Source organism: Rhincodon typus, chromosome 1 (assembly GCF_021869965.1).
Source record: "Rhincodon typus isolate 14 chromosome 1, sRhiTyp1.1, whole genome shotgun sequence".
Taxonomy (NCBI): Eukaryota; Metazoa; Chordata; class Chondrichthyes; order Orectolobiformes; family Rhincodontidae; genus Rhincodon; species Rhincodon typus.
In genome coordinates this window covers 175140036-175158674 of record NC_063332.1, presented here as the reverse complement: position 1 = coordinate 175158674, position 18639 = coordinate 175140036, and the positions used below count along the sequence as shown (strand labels likewise).

Sequence of the window (18639 nt, the reverse complement as noted above, 5' to 3'; positions counted from 1 at the left end):
TCTGATGCTGCTTGACCTACTGTGTTCATCCAGCTCTACACCTTGTTATCTCAGATTCTCCAGCATCTGCAGTTCCTACTATCTCCAAAACAAAGGGCTAGTTTTCACAGTAATCCAAACTCTGTGTCTCGGAGATACAAATACTAACACATCTGCAGCTGAAGCTAGCCCAAAATCCCACATCATTTTTTTTAGTGTGTTTATGTTACATTCTTCAAGTTACTGGTTGTGTTTAGCAGTGAAGCAGGTTGTGAAATGTTCCATTTGGAGGTAATGAGTCCTGCCCCAAGAACAACTCTTTAGACTCAGTTTTGGTTGGATCTTTCTCTCTAGTGTTTTGTGATTGATGTCTAGATCTGTTCTTCCTAAACCTGTAAAATTAAAAAAAAAGATCTTGTATCATATTACATATTCAGTAAGGAACCTGTGCTTGCAAGCAATCATGATGTCAGCGTACGGTGACTGAGTGAGGTGGAGGCGAGATCTTTGTGAAAACCTTTACACATTGATTGTCAAATAGAAAGAGTTTGGCAGGAGGTTCTGCTGAATCATTATAAGTTACTGGTTGCAGCCCTGCCATCAGTCCTGTGTGCAATTCAGTGTCAAGGCTGGAGGAGATTTACTGAAAATAATTCCAGGAACGAGGGGTTTTGATTAAATGAATAGACTCAAGAAACTGGGATTGTTCTTCTTGAAGCAGAGAATGTTCAGGAGAGGTTCACTACAGATGAGAGACAAATGGAAGAAAGCGTAGAGAATAGGAGTAAGTATAGGCCATTCAGCCCTTCAAGCCTGCCGCACCATTCAATAGGATCATGGCTGATCATCCAACTCAGCCCCCTGTTCCCACTTTCTCCCCCCAACACCCTTTGATCCCTTTAGCCCTAAAAACTGTATCTACCTCCTTCTTGAAAGCATTCAATGTTTTTGCCTCAAACGCTTCCTCTGACAGAGAATTCCACCACTATCCAGGTGAAGACATTTCTCCTCCTCTCAATCCTAAAAGGCTTACTTCATATCCTAGACTGTGAGCCCAGTTCTAGCCTCCCTGATCATCGGGAGCATCCTTCCTGTGTTAGCTGTGTCTAATCCCGTTAAAATTTTAACGGTTTCTATGAGGTGCCCCTCATTTTTCTAAACTCCAATGAATATAGTCCCAACTGGATCCAATCTCCCTTCATACATCAGTCCAACCATCCCAGGAAGGTTGTATTTGGGTCCCATCCAATGAGCAGAATTAAGAAAAAAGGGACATAATTTTAAAATTAGAATCAGGCTGTTCAGGACTGAAATCAAGAAAGACAATTTCAGCACAAAGGAAAGCAGAACTCTGGAGCTCTCTTCTCAAAATGTTAGCACCACTGGAGTTTCTAGACATAGGTACATACTGTTCAGGAAGGGTATCAGGAGATAAGGATCAACAGCGTGTAAATTGATTTGAAATTCAAATCAGCAATGAACCACAAGGATAGCAGGGCAGGTTTGAGACCTGAATGCTCCATTTCCTGGTGCTAATATCTCTATGTTCACCTGGGCCATGTAGGAATCAGCCCTACCATTAATGTGAATCTTAATTGACGTGAATGTTAATCTGAGGCCTATATACAATACCAACAAATGCTAAATAGTTTTCTGGTCATTATTTTTAATTAATTTCTTAGCAGCGATCCATCACTGGCTGGGTCAACTTTCATTGCTCATCCCTAACTGCCCTCCAGAGGTGGTAGTGAGCTGCCTTCTTGAACCGCTGCAGTCCATGTGCTGTGGGTTGACCCACAATGTCCCTTAGGGAGGGAATTCCAGGATTTTGACCCAATGACACTGAAGGAAAGGTGATATATTTCCAAGTCAGGACGGTGAGTGTCTTGGAGGGGATTTTGTCAGGGGTGGTGTTCCCATGTATCTGCTGCCCTCGTCCTTCTAGATGGTGGATGTCATAGACTATGGAACAATGAGGACAAAGGTCAAAGAACCATCCCTTCTAAGCGCTATGAAATTCAAAGATAGTAAAACTGTGAATAAAATGCCAGCATCAAAAATATTAGCTCTGTGCACCAGCTTTGTGAGCAAGGCTTTACACGCAAGATATAACCCAGAAGCTACAATTAGAATCTTCATCCATAAAACCAGAGACTATCAATATCAGATAATCACAGGAAAAATCTAACCAGGAATTCAGAGGAAATTTCTTCAGCCAGAGAGTGATGAGAATACACACGACAATAAATAAATCAGAATGTGGGACATGCTCTCACAGGGAATAGTTGAGGTGAATAAATTTTGAGATGTTAAAGGCATCAAAGGATGATGGAAAGGAAGAGAGGGCATGGTAGTGAGATAGAGAATGAGCCATAATCATACGGAGAGGCAGAGCAGGCTCGAAGGGCCAAATGGCCTACTCTTGCTCCTATTTTCTATAAGTCTATGACTAAGGTAGATATATTCAAGGGGAAACTAGCTATTGATACGGGGTAAAATGCAGAAAAAAGGTAGACTGATAGGGTGGGATTTGGGGGACAAGGAGGTCATATAGCATGCAGACACTACTTCTGACAAGGACCTACATATGTGCTGCAAATCTTGTGTAATTCTACAACTTTTCTGTTTGTACAATTAAATAAAGCAAGGGATTGACATGCTTTAGATTTTGAAGACTGGGCAGTCAATAAATACCTCATGTAGATCAAGTAAGAGACAATCAGCAGGCCCACGACAGCAAGGAACGTTACAGCCACCGTCAGTGCCACATCTTGTTTGCTCATTGGTTGCTGGACCAGTTCAAAGTGCATGCACCTAGCACCACTGTATCCTTTTGTGCACCTGAAGGAGAAAAATTGTAGAATTAACTATAAGGTCCTCCTCACACCTACCACCAACTCAGAGAAATCCTTGGGTTCCATTCCTCTGTACTAATGCAGATGGGTACAATTAATTCCTGCTTCATCCTGGATTTAATTAAGGGGCTGAATAGTCTCGTCTTGTTTCTATGTGCATAAGCATCTTGTGCCTCTCGAGGTATTTTAACACAATAAGCGCAAAATCGGAAATCTTGGGACCATTCCCATGGAGCTTTGTGAATGGCCAGTTAAAATTTTTGCAACAAGCCTCACCCTAGTTCTGAGGAAATATTGAAAGTGACCAGCATTTTGTAACAGTCAAATGTGACAACCTCTTTGGATTCCCTATTCCCTGAATATTACAATTTTTACACGGCCGGGTTACACAGTGGCAAGGTGGATGAGGGTAAAGCGGTTGATGTGGTGTATTTGGATTTCAGTAAAGCGTTTGATAAGGTTCCCCATGGTAGGCTATTGCAGAAAATATGGAGGTATGGGATTGAGGGTGATTTAGCGGTTTGGATCAGAAATTGGCTAGCTGTAAGAAGACAGAGGGTGGTGGTTGATGGGAAATGTTCATCCTGGAGTTCAGTTACTAGTGGTGTACCTCAAGGATCTGTTTTGGGGCCACTGCTGTTTGTCATTTTTATAAATGACCTGGATGAGGGCATAAAAGGATGGGTTAGTAAATTTGCGGATGACACCAAAGTCGGTGGAGTTGTGGATAGTGTGGAAGGATGTTGCAGGTTACAGAGGGACATAGATAGGCTGCAGAGCTGGGCTGAGAGGTGGCAAATGGAGTTTAATGCGGAAAGGTGTGAGGTGATTCACTTTGGAAGAAGTAACAGGAATACAGAGTACTGGGCTAATGGTAAGATTCTTGGTAGTGTGGATGAGCAGAGAGATCTCGGTGTCCATGTGCATAGATCACTGAAAGTTGCCACCCAGGTTGATAGCGTTGTTAAGAAGGCGTACGGTGTGTTAGGTTTTATTGGTAGCGGGATTGAGTTTCGGAGCCATGAGGTCATGTTGCAGCTGTACAAAACTCTGGTGCGGCCACACTTGGAGTATTGCGTACAGTTCTGGTCACCGCATTATCGGAAGGATGTGGAAGCATTGGAAAGGGTGCAGAGGAGATTTACCAGGATGTTGCCTGGTATGGAGGGAAGGTCTTATGAAGAAAGGCTGAGGGACTTGAGGCTGTTTTTGTTAGAGAAAAGAAGGTTAAGAGGTGACTTGATAGAGACATACAAGATGATCAGAGGATTAGACAGGGTGGACAGTGGGGGCCTTTTTCCTCGGATGGTGATGGCTAGCACGAGGGGACATAGCTTTAAATTGAGAGGTGATAGATATAGGACAGATGTCAGAGGTAGGTTCTTTACTCAGAGAGTAGTAAGGACGTGGAATGCCCTGCCTGCAAAAGTAGTAGACTCGCCAACTTTAAGGGCATTTAAATGGTCATTGGATAAACATATGGATGATAATGGAATAGTTTAGGTTAGATGGGCTTCAGATTGGTTTCACAGGTCGGCGCAACATCGAGGGCCGAAGGGCCTGTACTGCGCTGTAATGTTCTATGTTCTATGTTCTAATTGTATGCATATAAAGAGGATTTTGTTCCAATTTCAGGCGACGTGGATGGAAATGAGAAGTATCTCAGGGGTTTAGTGCTGTTTATGTTTTATGACATCTGCTTTCTAAACATGCTTATACAGGATTGGTACAAATTACAGATCCCACAGTCTCCAACATTGCTCATTTAACCAGGTATGAAATGCTGGCTCATAGAAGGCTGGATTTGTGAAACTCAGGAATCTTCAAAGTGCACAGCCTGAGTACATTGTGATTCCTGTTTGTGGGTGGAGAGGCTTTCTGGAAACTGTAGATATGTCACAGTCCAGTATGTGTCTAAGACAGCACGCTGTTAAACAAGAACAGAGGTGTTATGAATTTCAATCTAAGATTGTTATGTGTCCGTCCACCCTGTTCCAGTTGACTCACATTCTTACCCTACTTCACCTGAAGGTGACCCTTTGTGTTGCCTGCCTCTGGGGAATGCTGCAGAGTATGAAGGAGCGTTGTTGAATGAAACAATGTTGTTGCTGGGTAACACTTGGTATAGGTGCATTGGGCAATAAGATCACCAGTCTATGACTGACCTGCCTCTTGGTTGTCATTTTAACGCAGAAACATAGAAAATAGGTGCAGGAGTAGGCCATTCAGCCCTTTGAGCTTGCACCACCATTCAATATGATCATGGCAGACCATGCAATCTCAATATCCCATTCCCGCCCTCTTCCCATACACCTTGATCCCTTTATCCACAAGGGCCACGTCCAGCTCCCTCTTGAATATATCTAATGAACTGACCCCAACAGCTTCCTGTGGGAGAGAATTCCACAGGTTCACAGGTTTCTGAGTAAAGGAACCTTCCCTCATCTCAGTTCTGATTGGTCTACCCCTTATTCTTAGACAGTGACCCCTTGTTCTGGACTCCCCCATCACTGGGAACATTCTTCCTGCATCTAGCCTGTCCAGTCTCATGAGGATTTTATGTGTTTCTATGAAATCCTCCATCATTCTACTAAATTCCAGTGAGTACAAGCCCAGTGGATCCAGTCTTTCTTCATATGCCAGTCCTGCCATCCCGCGAATCAGTCTGGTGAACCTTCACAGGACTCCCTCAACAGCAAGAATGTCCTTCCCCAGACTAGGAGACCAAAACTGCACACAATACTCAAGGTGTGGCCTCATCAAGATCTAAAGTATTAACTTTGCTGATTTGAATTTTTCCCCTCCCATGTGTTCACAGCAGCTGCACATAGCATTCGGCACAAGTGAGTAATCACTGAGAGGAATTAGACACGTTCATTGTGTTTCATAGTTCCTCACCTGCAGTAGTGTATGTTTTCATGTGGAATGTACACACAGTCTCCATTAAGACAATAATTTTCCATGGAAAGAGGACACTTTGATTGCCTCACCTCAGGGGTTGGAGAAGTTGGAACTGGTGTCTCTGTTTGATAAAGAATAAGCTTTAACCATACAGCAAAGTTAAAATAAAATATCCTTAATACTTGAAATTACGTTAGAGGTTTAAAACATGGACATAAGGAAGAAGTCAAAGCAAAACACAAGCATCATTAAACCCCTGAGATACTTCTTATTTCCACCCAACTGGTCTGAAATTGTAACAAAATCCTCTTTTTTTAATGCAATTTGTCCTGTTTAAGCCAGCAGTCTATAAAAAAAAAACTGTAATATTCAGGGAACAGAGAGTTTGGAGGCGTTGCTGCATTTGACTATTCCAAAATAGTAGTTACATTCAATATTGCCTAGAAACAAGCATGGGCTTGTTGCATGGATTTCAATAGGGGTCACTCAAACTGGTTCAGGGAGGTGGTTGAAGTCAGACTCCGTAAGGCAGTGTGTGAAGGAGAGAGAGAGACAGAGGCATGTTCCATAGTAATCAGTGCTACTGTTGCACTGTTGAGAAAGGGCTGAACTACACCGTTCCTGTGTGTTTGGGTTCTGGAAAATGCCCCAAGGAAATTCTGGGACTGAATTGGTGCAGCCCAGCAAGATTAAAGCTCAGGAAAAACATCCAGGGTCTTTATGTCACCCATTGGTGACACCAATTGCCTGTGAAGAACTGGTGTTGGACTTGTGAGCAAGGGCTGGAGAGCAATTTCCAAATCCAAGGAAGCACTGATCATAGAAAAGAAGGTGAAATTCCAGAATATGAGCAGTCATTTAAGCAGACATTGATGGAGTGGATCCTGAGGAAGTTTCAAGGCCAGGAGATAAAAAACAAAGAATCATGGTTCCTTGTGAAGGTTTTAATTAGGTTTGGTGCCACATAATGTCACTGATACCTGGAAGCTGCTGGGAAATCCATGGGATCTTTCTTGACTAAATTTGCGATTTGATGTGCTCAGTCAGAGTGGGTTACCTCTGGTTAGTTGTGGATGTTACAGCACAAGTTGTGTGTATAGATATTAATATTACAACATTGTATGGTAAAATTTAGTGTTGCTTATTCCAAACCATGAACCTCTTCATAAGTACGGGGATTTCATACTTTGTCCACTTTAAAGAAACATAACTGGTCTGTAAACAGATGGGGATATAAATTCTTTTAAATTTATTCATTCATGGGATAAGGGCATCACTGGCTTGGCTAGCATTTATTACCCATCCCTAATTGCCCAAGAGGAAGTTAAGTATCAACTACGTTGCTGTGGGTCTGGAGTCACATGTAGCCCAGACCAGGTAAGGATGGCAGTTTCCTTCCCTAAAGGACATTAGTGAACCAAATGGGTTTTTCTTGACAATTGGTGATGGTTTCATGGTCATTGTTAGACTATTAATTCCAGACTTTTATTGAATTCAAATTCCACCATCTGCCTGGGTCCCCAGAACATTCCCTGGGTCTCTGGGTTAACAGTCCAGCAATAATACCACTAGGCCATCACCTCATCTGGTCCAAAATTACAATAGAAATGCAGCAGAAAGAGGCACAGAGCAGGCTCAAACACCTTGGAAGAGGTAATGTTAAATGGTCTGATTTACTGAGGGATTGTTATTAGCAGGGACACTAGGAAGAATACCCTGTTCTTCTTCAAACACAAAGACTGCTATGGGCTCTAAAGCAGGCTCCTAGGTCCCACATCAAGTGTGTCATCCCAAACACAGCACACCCTACAATCAAACAAAGAACTGCAGATGCTGGAAATCTGAAATAAAAACAAAGTGCTGGAGAAACTCAGCAGGTCTGGCAGCATCTGTGGAGAGAGAAACAGAGTTAATGTTTCAAGTCCCAGTGACTGTTCTTCAGAACTGAAGAGAGAGACAGCCAATCAGACAGAGCAAATGTTTGCAATGGATCCTTCTCTCAAACTAACGTGCATGGAAACAAATTGAATACTGAACAAAGCGTAAAAAGGTGACAATAGAAGTTTTTTACCTGTGTTGTTGCATTGACCGGTCAGCTGTCTGGGGGCACATCTTGGAATGACTGTTCCAGCATCACACAAGTGATACAGACAAAACACTGTTGACAAAAAATAGACAAGATTTGTCAAGATCAAGGGTGGCTAGGTAAACTTATTTTGAGGTTATGCCAGATCGTTTCTTTCTGACACCCAAAACACTTCATTTAGAATTACACAGCCCAGACAGTGGCCATTCAGCCCATTGCGCCTGTGTCAAACCTTTCAAACAGCTCCTCAACATTCCCACACTCAAATCCTCCCTTTTTATCCTTTTCTAGCAATTATTCCATTTCCCTTTTGAAAGTTATTACTGAATCTCCTTCCACTGCCCTATCAGGCAGCAAGTTCCAGATTACAGTAACACACTGCATTAAAATAATTCTCCTTGTTCCCCTACTCCAGTTCGTTTGCCAATTCAACAAAACTCTGTGGGGCCGAACCCACCATGACCTTTCTCAGGTTTGAGGGAGCAGCATTTTGAGGCAAGGCTGAAAGCACGCTCCCATGACAGACATTAGATTTGAAAGTTACTAAACAATCGGAATTGCCTGAGGTGACAGTCCCAGCTCTGTGCTGATGTGATGTAAACTATTTGCATACTAACAGGCTGTGTACATTTGGCTGAAAATGATTAAGCCTTTGAGATAACAAGATCTTTGTGTTTCTGAAACATATCAGTTGCAGGAGAAAGTCAGGCACCTCAATGTTGGTCAATTCCAGTTCACCCTTTCAATTTGCTCAACTTCCAGGAAATATCCTTTCATCTTTCACTCAAAAACTGCACTTCATTAAATCTGACTGACTACAGGGTGAAGTCAAAATGGTTATACTTGTAGAGCCCGGCTCCCAGTGAAACAAATCATGATTGGAAATTCATTTTCCTTTTCAGATCCCCTACAGCTTCCCCTATCTCTGTCACTTCGTCTAGCCCCTACACCCCCTCCCTATCTCTGTCACCTCCTCCAGCCCCTACACCCCCTCCCTATCTCTGTCACCTCCTCCAGTCCCTACACCCCTCCCTATCTCTGTCACACCCTGAGACCCCTACACCCCCTCCCAACCTCTGTCACCTCCTCCAGACGCTACGATCCTCCTGTGCATCAACAGTATTAATTAGCTCCACTCTGTGTGCGTGCCCCCAGCTGCCTGCACTCGAGGATTTCAACCACTCACCTCTCCCACCTCTTTCTTCCTTTAAGGCTCTGCTTAAAATACCTACTTCTGCCATTCTTCTGGCAACTGCACTAACAGCTCTTCCTAAAGCTCAGATTCAAAATGTGCTTTACAACATTTCATTGTATGTTTTAATAAAGTCACAAATTCGGATTCTTATTGTGAGACCCTCCGACAGTGCGGCGTTCCCTCAGCTGACCCTCCGACAGTGCGGCGCTCCCTCAGCACTGACCCTCCGACAGTGCGGCACTTCCTCGGTACTGACCCTCCGACAGTGCGGCGCTCCCTCAGCACTGACCCTCCGACAGTGCGTCACTCCCTCAGTACTGACCCTCCGACAGTGCGGCGCCCCCTCAGCACTGACCCCCCGACAGTGCGGCGCCCCCTCAGCACTGACCACCCCGACAGTGCGGTGCTCCCTCAGCATTGACCCTCCGACAGTGCGGCACTCCCTCAGCACTGACCCCCCGACAGTGCGGCGCCCCCTCAGCACTGAACCCCCTGACAGTGCGGCGCTCCCTCAGTATTGCAGTGGGACTATCAGGCTGAAACGTTTAAAATTGTGCGGCAATGTGAATCTTTACCCCCCGCCCCCTCATTTCAAGTAAGATGGAGACCCAGAGCACCCTTAGTCGGGGGACAGTTGCAGGTTTACATTGGTCAGCCTTTTTGAAAAATTTTGTCTGCCATCACTCTGCATAACCAAATTCTAATTTTCACACCCCACAGGCTTTTTGCAGTGGTTTGCTGGGTTCTGTCAGAATTTAGATGGGTATTCAGTGAAACCACTGAAAAGGTTCAGAGCTTGTATCTGTTCAGTATGTGGTTATCGTCCAGCACCAACTCTTTACTGGGTAGTGCAGCGAGGAAATAGCTCCTCAGCTGTGGGTAGCTTCAGGATTTGGCGTTTATGCCTCAGTAGCTACTAAGCTAGCCAGCACTCAGTGTTAAGGTTCCACCAGATGAGGCCATTCACCACTTAGTGATACCCTGAGACCTGGAGTGAATGTCTGTCAATGAGAACTGCTCTCATGTTGCAGTGAGGGAACAGTCCAGCCAACTGGGTTTTGCCAGAGTTTAGACTTCACATGAGCCTCCTCTCTCTTACCCAATCAGTCTAACACTTACTGCTTTCTCTGGCTGTCATAGAACGAAGGGTTAAATTCTATAATGCCTGGGATTGACAGCTTATTCCATGACATGTTATCAAAAATAATTCCAACCTTTTCTGCTCAACCTGTTATTACACACCTCTGGAGCATATGAGACTTGAACCTTGGTCTGATAGCTCAGGCAGGGATTCCACCACAGTACAACAATAGCCCTTATAAGCACTATCATTTTCAACCTTATATATGTTTCCTGAATCAACCTGTTCAGAAGGAGGACAGACTTGAACCTGGGTCTCCTAGGTTAGGGGTAGGGACACTGCCAGTGTGCCATAAAAGCCCTTCTTTCCCACCTATGTTACAATCATTAACTCCCAATTGCTTGTTTTCAGTTCAGATCTGTGTCCGTTGTCATGTTGTTTGTTGAAGGTTGTAAATATTTCACCATGGGTGCGGTTCTGCATTCCACAAACACCTCGCAGAAACAAAAATGCAGCATTTTTCCCTTTACATCTTACAAGTAGCAACAAGACTATTGCACAGAGCGTGGTCAACAAAGGCTTGGGAGTTTCATTCTTACCTTGTAAGGTCCTGCCCTAGGATTTTCTTGTTCTTTATTCTTTCATGGGATTTGGCAAAGCTGATGTTTGTTGTCCATCCCTAATTTCCACATTGAACTGAGTGTCTTGCTCGGCCATTTCAGAGGGCAATTAGGAGATAAGCACATTACAGTGGGTCTGGAGTCAAATAGTGGGATTGGTTTAGCTCAGTTGGCTGGATGGTTGGTTTGCAAAACGGTGTAATGCTAACAGCGTGGGTTCAATTTCCATCACCAGCTGAGGTTATCGTGAAGGACTCTCCTTCTCAATCTCTCCCATCACCTGAGGCATGGTGACCCTCAGGTTAAACCACTACCAGTTGTCTCCCTCTAATGAGAGAGCAGCCCTATGGTCAAGTGAAACTCACACAGACCAGGTAAAGTGGCAGATTCCTTTCCTAGAGGACATTCATGAACCAGTTGGGTTTTGACAACAATCAATGATAGATTCAGGGTCACAGTTACTGAAGTTATGGTCCAGATTTGATTAATGTATTGGTGATTCATGGGTCTCTGGATTACTAGCTCAATGGCATTACCATGACACATCATCTCACTATTCCCTATTGAAAGTTAGTTTAACACTATCCCCTAACTTACACTGATCAGAATTCACCTCAGTTGTTTTTATCAATCACCTTAAAACATTGACCTCTGGCTTCCAACCCTCTGAAAGCAGTCTGTCCCTATCAAAATCCTTCATGACTTTGAGCACTCTATTAAATTTCCTCTTAACATTCTCTGCCTGAAGGAGCAAAGCATAGTTTCTCCTGTCACTCCATGGAACTGAAGTGACTTATCTCTGGGACCAATGAAGTAAAGGGAGGAATTGGAGGAGGCCACCAGCCAATAAGAGATTGCAAAGGGCATCAGCCAATGGGGGTTTGATGCTGGCACCAACCAATGAGGAATTAGGAGAGGTAACAAGCCAGTGGGAGAATTGGGGATGATACCAGCCAATGGGCGAATTGGGAAGGGTACCAGCCAATGGGGGTTTGGGAAGATTAGCTGCTGGTCACTGCTGGTACACATAGAATACGAACTCCCATGTCCTTCCAACATCAGTGTCTCAAAGCCAACAGAAAACTCCAATCCAATGTCAACAGTCTTTCACCAGAATTGGAAGCAAGAGAAGGAGATGGGGTGAACAAAAAAGAATGTCTATGATAGATCAGGATCAGTTATAGTGAATGACAGAAGGGCCTGGGAATGGAACAAGATGGGTTTGGAGGAGGTGGAAATAGCAACAGCAGGTTCAAAAAAAATGAGTGGTGATTATGATCGGACATTGTTGACCTCGGTGTTCAATCTGGAAGTTGCTAAATTGAAACAGGAGCAGCTGCTCCTCTGGTTTAAATGGAGGATATAGATCAGGGGTTTTGCAATTGGATGGAACAAATAGATTTTGCAACTGACTGAATAAATGAGTCATGCAATTGAATAGCAACATAACTGATGGAGGCTTCTATTTAAGGTTAAGTAGCACACACCAGATACACATTGCGGTGCAAAGTGCGTCATAAATCTAAAAGAAAACAATCTTGAGTCCAGAGAGATCTGAATAAAGATCTGGATGTAACAGTAAATATAACAATAGCAGTGCTAACACAAAGCAGTCAAGAGCTGCAGGAATGAATAGAGTTCAGGAACATTTTGCCCAGTTCACCAGAAGTCAGTGAGGGGTTTGGCAGGACATGGGACAAAACAGAGTTAGAACATTGTAAGCAAAGTTAATCACCATTTCACAAGGTGATGTACAGATATTGAAGAGAGAATGGAAAAAACATTAATTGTCATGGTAAAATGACTGGGTTATGGGGAAAAAAAATCTCAAAACTACTCTCTCAAAGGAAGGTAGCCAAGGGGAGCACTTATCAGTGTTTACAAAATATGAAATAAGATAAACACAATATTATTTCAAATGAATTGAAAGCATGAAGTGACAATGGTCATCCACTTGAAACATTAGCTCTCTCCCTGTCTCCAAAACATCCTTCTCTCCACAGACACTGCCTACCTCCTGGATATTTCAACATTTTTTGGGGCTTTTTGTTGTGGTTGAGATTTCCAATATGTGCAATATTCTGCTTTTGCATTGAAGCAGCTATGAAATTGGATTTAACTAGCACCTTCCACAACTTCAGGATGTCCCAAAGTGCGGAGAGTAAAGCTGATCATTTTTGTGGTAAATTTAAGCCTTGCCTTTTCACCGTTTCTGTCACTATTAAGTCCCTCATTTTAGTATTGCCAGAAACTTGAATTCTGAAACATTGTAAGAAAATGTTTATTGGGGGGAAAAAAAGCAAAAATTCAAAATCAGGTAAATTATTGATGCAACAACTCACATTTAAATAGCTCATTTAATGTCGTAAAATATCCACAGTCATTGAACAGGGGAATTTTCAGACTAAAGAAAGAAAGATATGAGCCACAGGAAGAAACATTAGGACAGGTGACCAAATGTCAAACAAAGAGATTCACAGGACCAATTTAAAGAAAGAGAGTGAAGGTGAGAGCCGGAGATGTTTAGGGAGGGAATTGTGATCTTAAAGAGCTCAGGTGGCTGAAGGAAGTTGAGGTGCTACAAATTATAAGGAGAGGCTGGGACTTTTTTTTCACTTAAGTGTAAGAGGTTGAGAGGTGACCTTATAAGGGCTTATAAAATAATGAGGGGTACAGATAAGGTGAATGGCAGGTGTCTTTTCCCTGGGGTGGGGGATTTCAAGATTAGGGGGCATATTTTTAAGGTGAGGGGAGAAAGATTTAAAAAACAGACGAGGGGCAATTCTTGTTTATGCAGACGGTGGCTCATGTATGGAATGAACTTCCAGAGGAAGTGGTGGATGTGGGTACAGTTAAAGTGTTTAAAAGACATTTGGATAAGTACATGAATAAGAAGTGTTTGGAGGGATATGGGCTAAATGCAGGCAGATGGAGCTCGTTTAGATTGGGATTATGGACGGCATGGACAGGTTGGACCGAAGGGTCTGTATGACTCTGTGACACTAAGAGCCAGAATTAGAGGAAAGTAAACAGGGTTTAATCCTGAGGGAATTGTGCGCTGTTGGAGATGCTATCTTTTGAATAAGTCAGTACACCATGGATGTGTCTGCTCTCTGGGATGAACATTCAAAATGCTGGGGTCTATTACAGGGAGACGGAGATGGTCAGTACATCTATCCCTGACCCATCACGGCCAAATCCAACCCAACTCAACCCCTGATCACATTCACTCTGTGGGAGCTTGCTGTGCACAAATCGGTTGCTGCGTTTCGAACTCTCCAGTTGCAACAATACTTTAAAAGTCATTCCTTGTCAAGCACTTGGGGGTCCAGAAAGGAGCTAGATCAATGCAAAGACTTTTCCCCCTATTTCTCTGGGAGAGCAGAGGAGATTTTAAACTTTAAACGAGAGATTCCATGAAACATGCGGCCTCAGTAAACCCAGTCTTGTGCATGTTACTCCGGGGTGAATATATCCAAGTTTATGGAGGGTTGCGGTAAACAGACACGGATCGCCCGAAATTGCGCCCGAATGAAATGTGAGATAGAGGTGGATCATAACCGTCCAGTGACCCCTCCCTCCCCAACCGATAGGGTGCCCCTTTCCAGAGAACACCTTCTTGTGGCAATCCTTTCGTTATTCACCGTCTAAAACAAGCCGTTTAAAGTTTCTGGTTTAGAACTTGGATTTTTAAAATGCGGAGGGAAATCGAGAGCGGTTTGGGAGGGAACCGCTGACTTGGCTGGGAGCTCTCACTCACAATGCCATCCCTCCTTTCCCCCAGCCACAGAGTGGGCAGAGAGAGCCCCAATCCTCCAGGGAACACCAGGCAGTCCCTACCAGCTTGCACCATCCCAGCCCCCTTCACACAAACCACTCTCAACCCTTACCTGGGAGAAGGAGCAGGTTCCACCGCGAGCAGGTGCTGGTGGCCATGGGCAGGAGGAGAGACATAGACACTGCAAGGTTCCTAAAGCACTACAGCACACAGGGAGAGTACCTGGCCCTAATGCTGAGTGCAGTCCTCCCTGCCCTGCCCACTTTTATTTGCCAGGTATTTGCATTCAGGTAGTTAACGCCGGAAATTGCTACATCAGTAAATCATTCTGAGTGTAATCTTCATGTCTGTACTATGAAAATTGCTTATTTCCTTCACGTGTATCAATATCGATCCTAAACAAACAGCGTGACTCTTACTCGGGAATAGTAAAGCTTAAACATTGCTGAATTTCTGATGTGGGAATCGAACCCACAGCCAAGAGTTCTCACGGAAATACCTGGAGCTGCTCATCAAATCAACAAACCCTTCAAAACCATGTCCATCACATCAAACCGTATATATTCAAACCGAAAGAAACACAGCCGACTATGAAAGGATGTACTGCCGATGTGCAAAACAGAAACAAACCAACTGACGACGGTTATATTTATATAGCCATCATGTGGAGGTGCTGGTGTGGGATTGCGGGGGACAAGGTCAGAAATCACAGGACACCAGGTTATAATCCAAGAGGTTTATTTGAAAACACAGGCTTTCGTAACCTCGCTCCTTCCTCAGGTGTTAGTGAGAGACCAAGTATCAGACACACAATTTATAAGCACAGGATCAAAGGTTCTCTCAGGACCATGACTTGAAAGGAATTTAGCGATTTACATATATATATTAACCAGTTAAACTTTCTAACTGATTAAAGATTTAACAGCATCTTAGGTTTGTTTAGTACATCCTCATCAGTGGTGTGACCCTTATAAATTCTGTGTCTGATAGTCCCTCTCCCACTAACACCTGAAAGAGGACTGAGACTCCAAAAGCTACTGTTTCCACATAAACTCATTGGACTATAGCCTGGTATGGTGTGATTTCTGACCATATTTATATAGCACCTTTACTGCATCACACCATTTCACAGGATTAGCTACCAAATCAAATTTTACATTCAGCCACTTATTAGGGTCAGGTTACGAAAAGGTTAGTTCTGTGGATTGAGAAGTTACTGGGGGGAATTCCATAGTCATAAAGGTCAAAGATCTGCACAGCACAAAAACAGACCCTTCGGTCCAACTCATCCCTGCTGACCAGATATCCTAAATTAACCTAGTCCCGTTTGGCACACATCACTGTAAATCCTTCCTATTCATACACCCATCCAGATGCCTTTTAAATATTATAATTGTACCGACCTCCTCCACTTCCTCTGGCAGCTCATTCCATACACGCACCACCCTCTGCGTGAAAAATTTGCCCCTTAGGTCCCTCTTAAATCTTTCCCCTCTCACCTTAAACCTATCCCATCTAGTTTTGGACTCACCTATCCCTGGGAAAAGACCTTGGCTATTCACCTTATCTATGCCCCTCATGATCTTATAAACTTCTATAAGGTCACCCCTCAGCCTCAGACACTCCAGGGAAAATAGCCCCAGCCTATCCAGCCTCTCCCTGTAGCTCAAACCCCCCAACCCTGGCAACATCCTTGTTAATTTTTTGTGAACCCTTTCAAGTTTCACAACATCTTTCCTGCAGCAGGGAGACCAGAATTGCATGCAATACTTTAAAAGTGGCCTAACCAATGTTGTGTCGAGCTGCAATATCACCTCCCAATTCCTATACTCAATGCACTGACCAATAAAGGCGCATACCTTCTTTACTGTTCTGTCTACCTGGAACTCCACTTTCAAGGAACTTTGAAATTGCACTCTAAGGTCTCTGTTCGGCAGCACTCCTCAGGACCCTACAATTAAGTGTATAAGTCCAGCCCTAGGCTTAGGGACCAGGCCGCTGAAGGAACATCTATCGATGGGGGAGTCCTTAACATTAAGAAGCTTAAGAGGTAGAATTAAAGGAGTGAAAAGTGTAGACGGCTGTGGAGCCAGAGGAGGTTATGGAGATAGGGAGGGGGTGTAGGGGCTGGAGGAGGTGACAGAGATAGGGAGGGGTGTAGGGGCTGGAGGACGTTATGGAGATAGGGAGGGGTGTAGGGGCTGGAGGGGGTTACAGCGATAGGGAGGGGTGTAGGGGCTGGAGGGGGTTACAGAGATAGGGAGGGGTGTAGGGGCTGGAGGAGGTGACAGAGATAGGGAGGGGTGTAGGGGGCTGGAGGAGGACACAGAGATAGGGAGGGGTGTAGGGGCTGGAGGAGGTGACAGAGATGGAGAAAATGAGAATTTTGAAATCTTGACTCTTGTACAGGTTGAGTCCATATTAAGCAGCATAGGAGCGAGTGAAGAGATTCCTTATTCCAAAAGGATCTTTACAGGTTTCAATTCGCCAAGCTATTAATCATGCCTGTAAAAGAAAACCTTTTCTGCTCCTTTGTGATGAATATCCTCAGACCGCGAGTGAAATAAATATTTTTTTCACAAGAAATAATTCTGGTGAGTGTGTATCTCAGTGTTTGTGACCCTTCCCCTAAACGTCCATGTATAACAAATATGTTCTGAGCCTTAGCCTCTTCCTTCCACTGTGTGTCAGGACAGTGTGTGTTGCCTGATCGATGTGTCACATTACCTGTGTGCTTGTGCTGGGTCTGCACACTGGGGGTAGGAGATTGGAAGATTTCCCCTCAGCTTTCAGATGAAGTTTCATCCTCAAACCCCAGAGACTGCGGTGAAAATTTTAGGTATGTCTAAACTTTAGGAGAGAAAGCCACAGTGGATCCATTTGCCAGAACCAGCGCAATCACAGCAATGACGTCTGGTGATTTTATAGGTCAATTCATGCTGCGATACATTCCTAAACACTTCAGAGAAGTGGAATCAGACGTAGACAGCAAGAGCTGAACAAACAAGGAAATGGTTCAGGTGGGGATAAATCTTCAGTCGAAGGGATGAGCTAAAGAAGAATCTAGGGGTTGAGGGAGGGTAGAGACGTGTAGGCATTTACAACCTGAGGAAGCAGCTGCTATTTGTGGCGAAGCCTCAGATGTCAGAGCAGCATGATACTGCTCAGATGGACAATGTGTTAATCATCCAAAGGCTAGAGGGGAGACAACAAGGAAATGGGAGGGGGTGTTGTTAACAGAGGCAAGTCCCCTCGGGGGATAAGACAGGTGATTGTTTGAAGCCAAGCAGAGCTCTCTCGGCGTCGTCAAAAGTCAAAAGAGAAAGCTTTGTAAGCGTGCTGAGTGTGAGCAGTGTGTACCATGCTCACCTTCCAGCACTCTCTTCAGATAGGTCATTGACCATGTCAGATGGACTGAAGGGCCTGTTTCCATGCTGTATGACTCAATGATCTACACTCCCAAGAGGTACAGTTTGCATGGGTCAAAAAGCAGGGGTGTGGGACTAATTGGACAGTTCCTTCAAGGAGTCAGTATAACAATGGCGGGCCGAATAGCCTCCTCCTGCGCTGCCTGATTTTACGGTTCTGTAAACCACCCAGATTGTAATGTAGCAAATGATCAAAGGGAAGACCGAAGAACACACAGTAGTAAAAAGAAGATCTCTCTGTTGACCTGTGGCTCAAGCCTAGATCAGTTCTGCATGTCATGCCAGAAAGGAGCTTGATTATTGGTGAGTCACCATGAGACTGTTACTGGAAGCTCTGAATTAGGCAATTGGCTGAACAAAAACATCCCATAATGGGGTGTGTAGACTCTATTAGTCCTCAGCACAGAGAACGAGACGACTAGAGCTGTTCGATTTTTCGCTCAGTTATAAAGCGTCATGGCTAAGATGGGTGATAACATGGACCATCTCGAAGGAGGCCATTTGGCCCATCATGTGTGTGTTTATCTTTGTAAAAGCTATCCCCTTGTTCCATTCTCCAGTCCCTTTCCCTTTACATCATCCATACCCTTTTGTCTCTGTATCCGATATGACGTATCCTATATTCTTTTGATAGTTTCTACTGAATCTGTATCCATCACCTTCTCAGATCACAGTGACTCACAAACAAGATACCCTCTGGTTGTTTTGGTAATTAA

General features: G+C 44.1%; 1 protein-coding gene across 1 annotated transcript; it reads right to left on the bottom strand.

The window, feature by feature from the left end:
* Nucleotides 1-11: 11 nt before the first annotated feature.
* On the bottom strand, nt 12-14723 carry LOC109925072 (proepiregulin-like). Its single transcript, XM_048603311.1, has 5 exons — nt 14608-14723; nt 7807-7893; nt 5733-5856; nt 2674-2820; nt 12-371 (listed from the first exon to the last, which is right to left on the bottom strand). The coding sequence occupies exons 1-5, from the start codon at nt 14669-14671 to the stop codon at nt 233-235; spliced, it is 561 nt and encodes a 186-aa protein (XP_048459268.1). The 5' UTR covers nt 14672-14723; the 3' UTR covers nt 12-232.
* Between the last annotated feature and the right edge of the window lie 3916 nt (nt 14724-18639).

Excerpts from the sequence above, each read along its gene's own strand:
- LOC109925072 (XM_048603311.1), bottom strand. The coding sequence starts at position 14,671 with ATGTCTCTCCTCCTGCCCATGGCCACCAGCACCTGCTCGCGGTGGAAC. Across the intron at positions 2,821-5,732 it reads GAAAACATACACTACTGCAG|GTGCACAAAAGGATACAGTG; the intron begins GTGAGGAACTAT and ends TTTCTCCTTCAG. Across the intron at positions 372-2,673 it reads TCTTACTTGATCTACATGAG|GTTTAGGAAGAACAGATCTA; the intron begins GTATTTATTGAC and ends TTAATTTTACAG.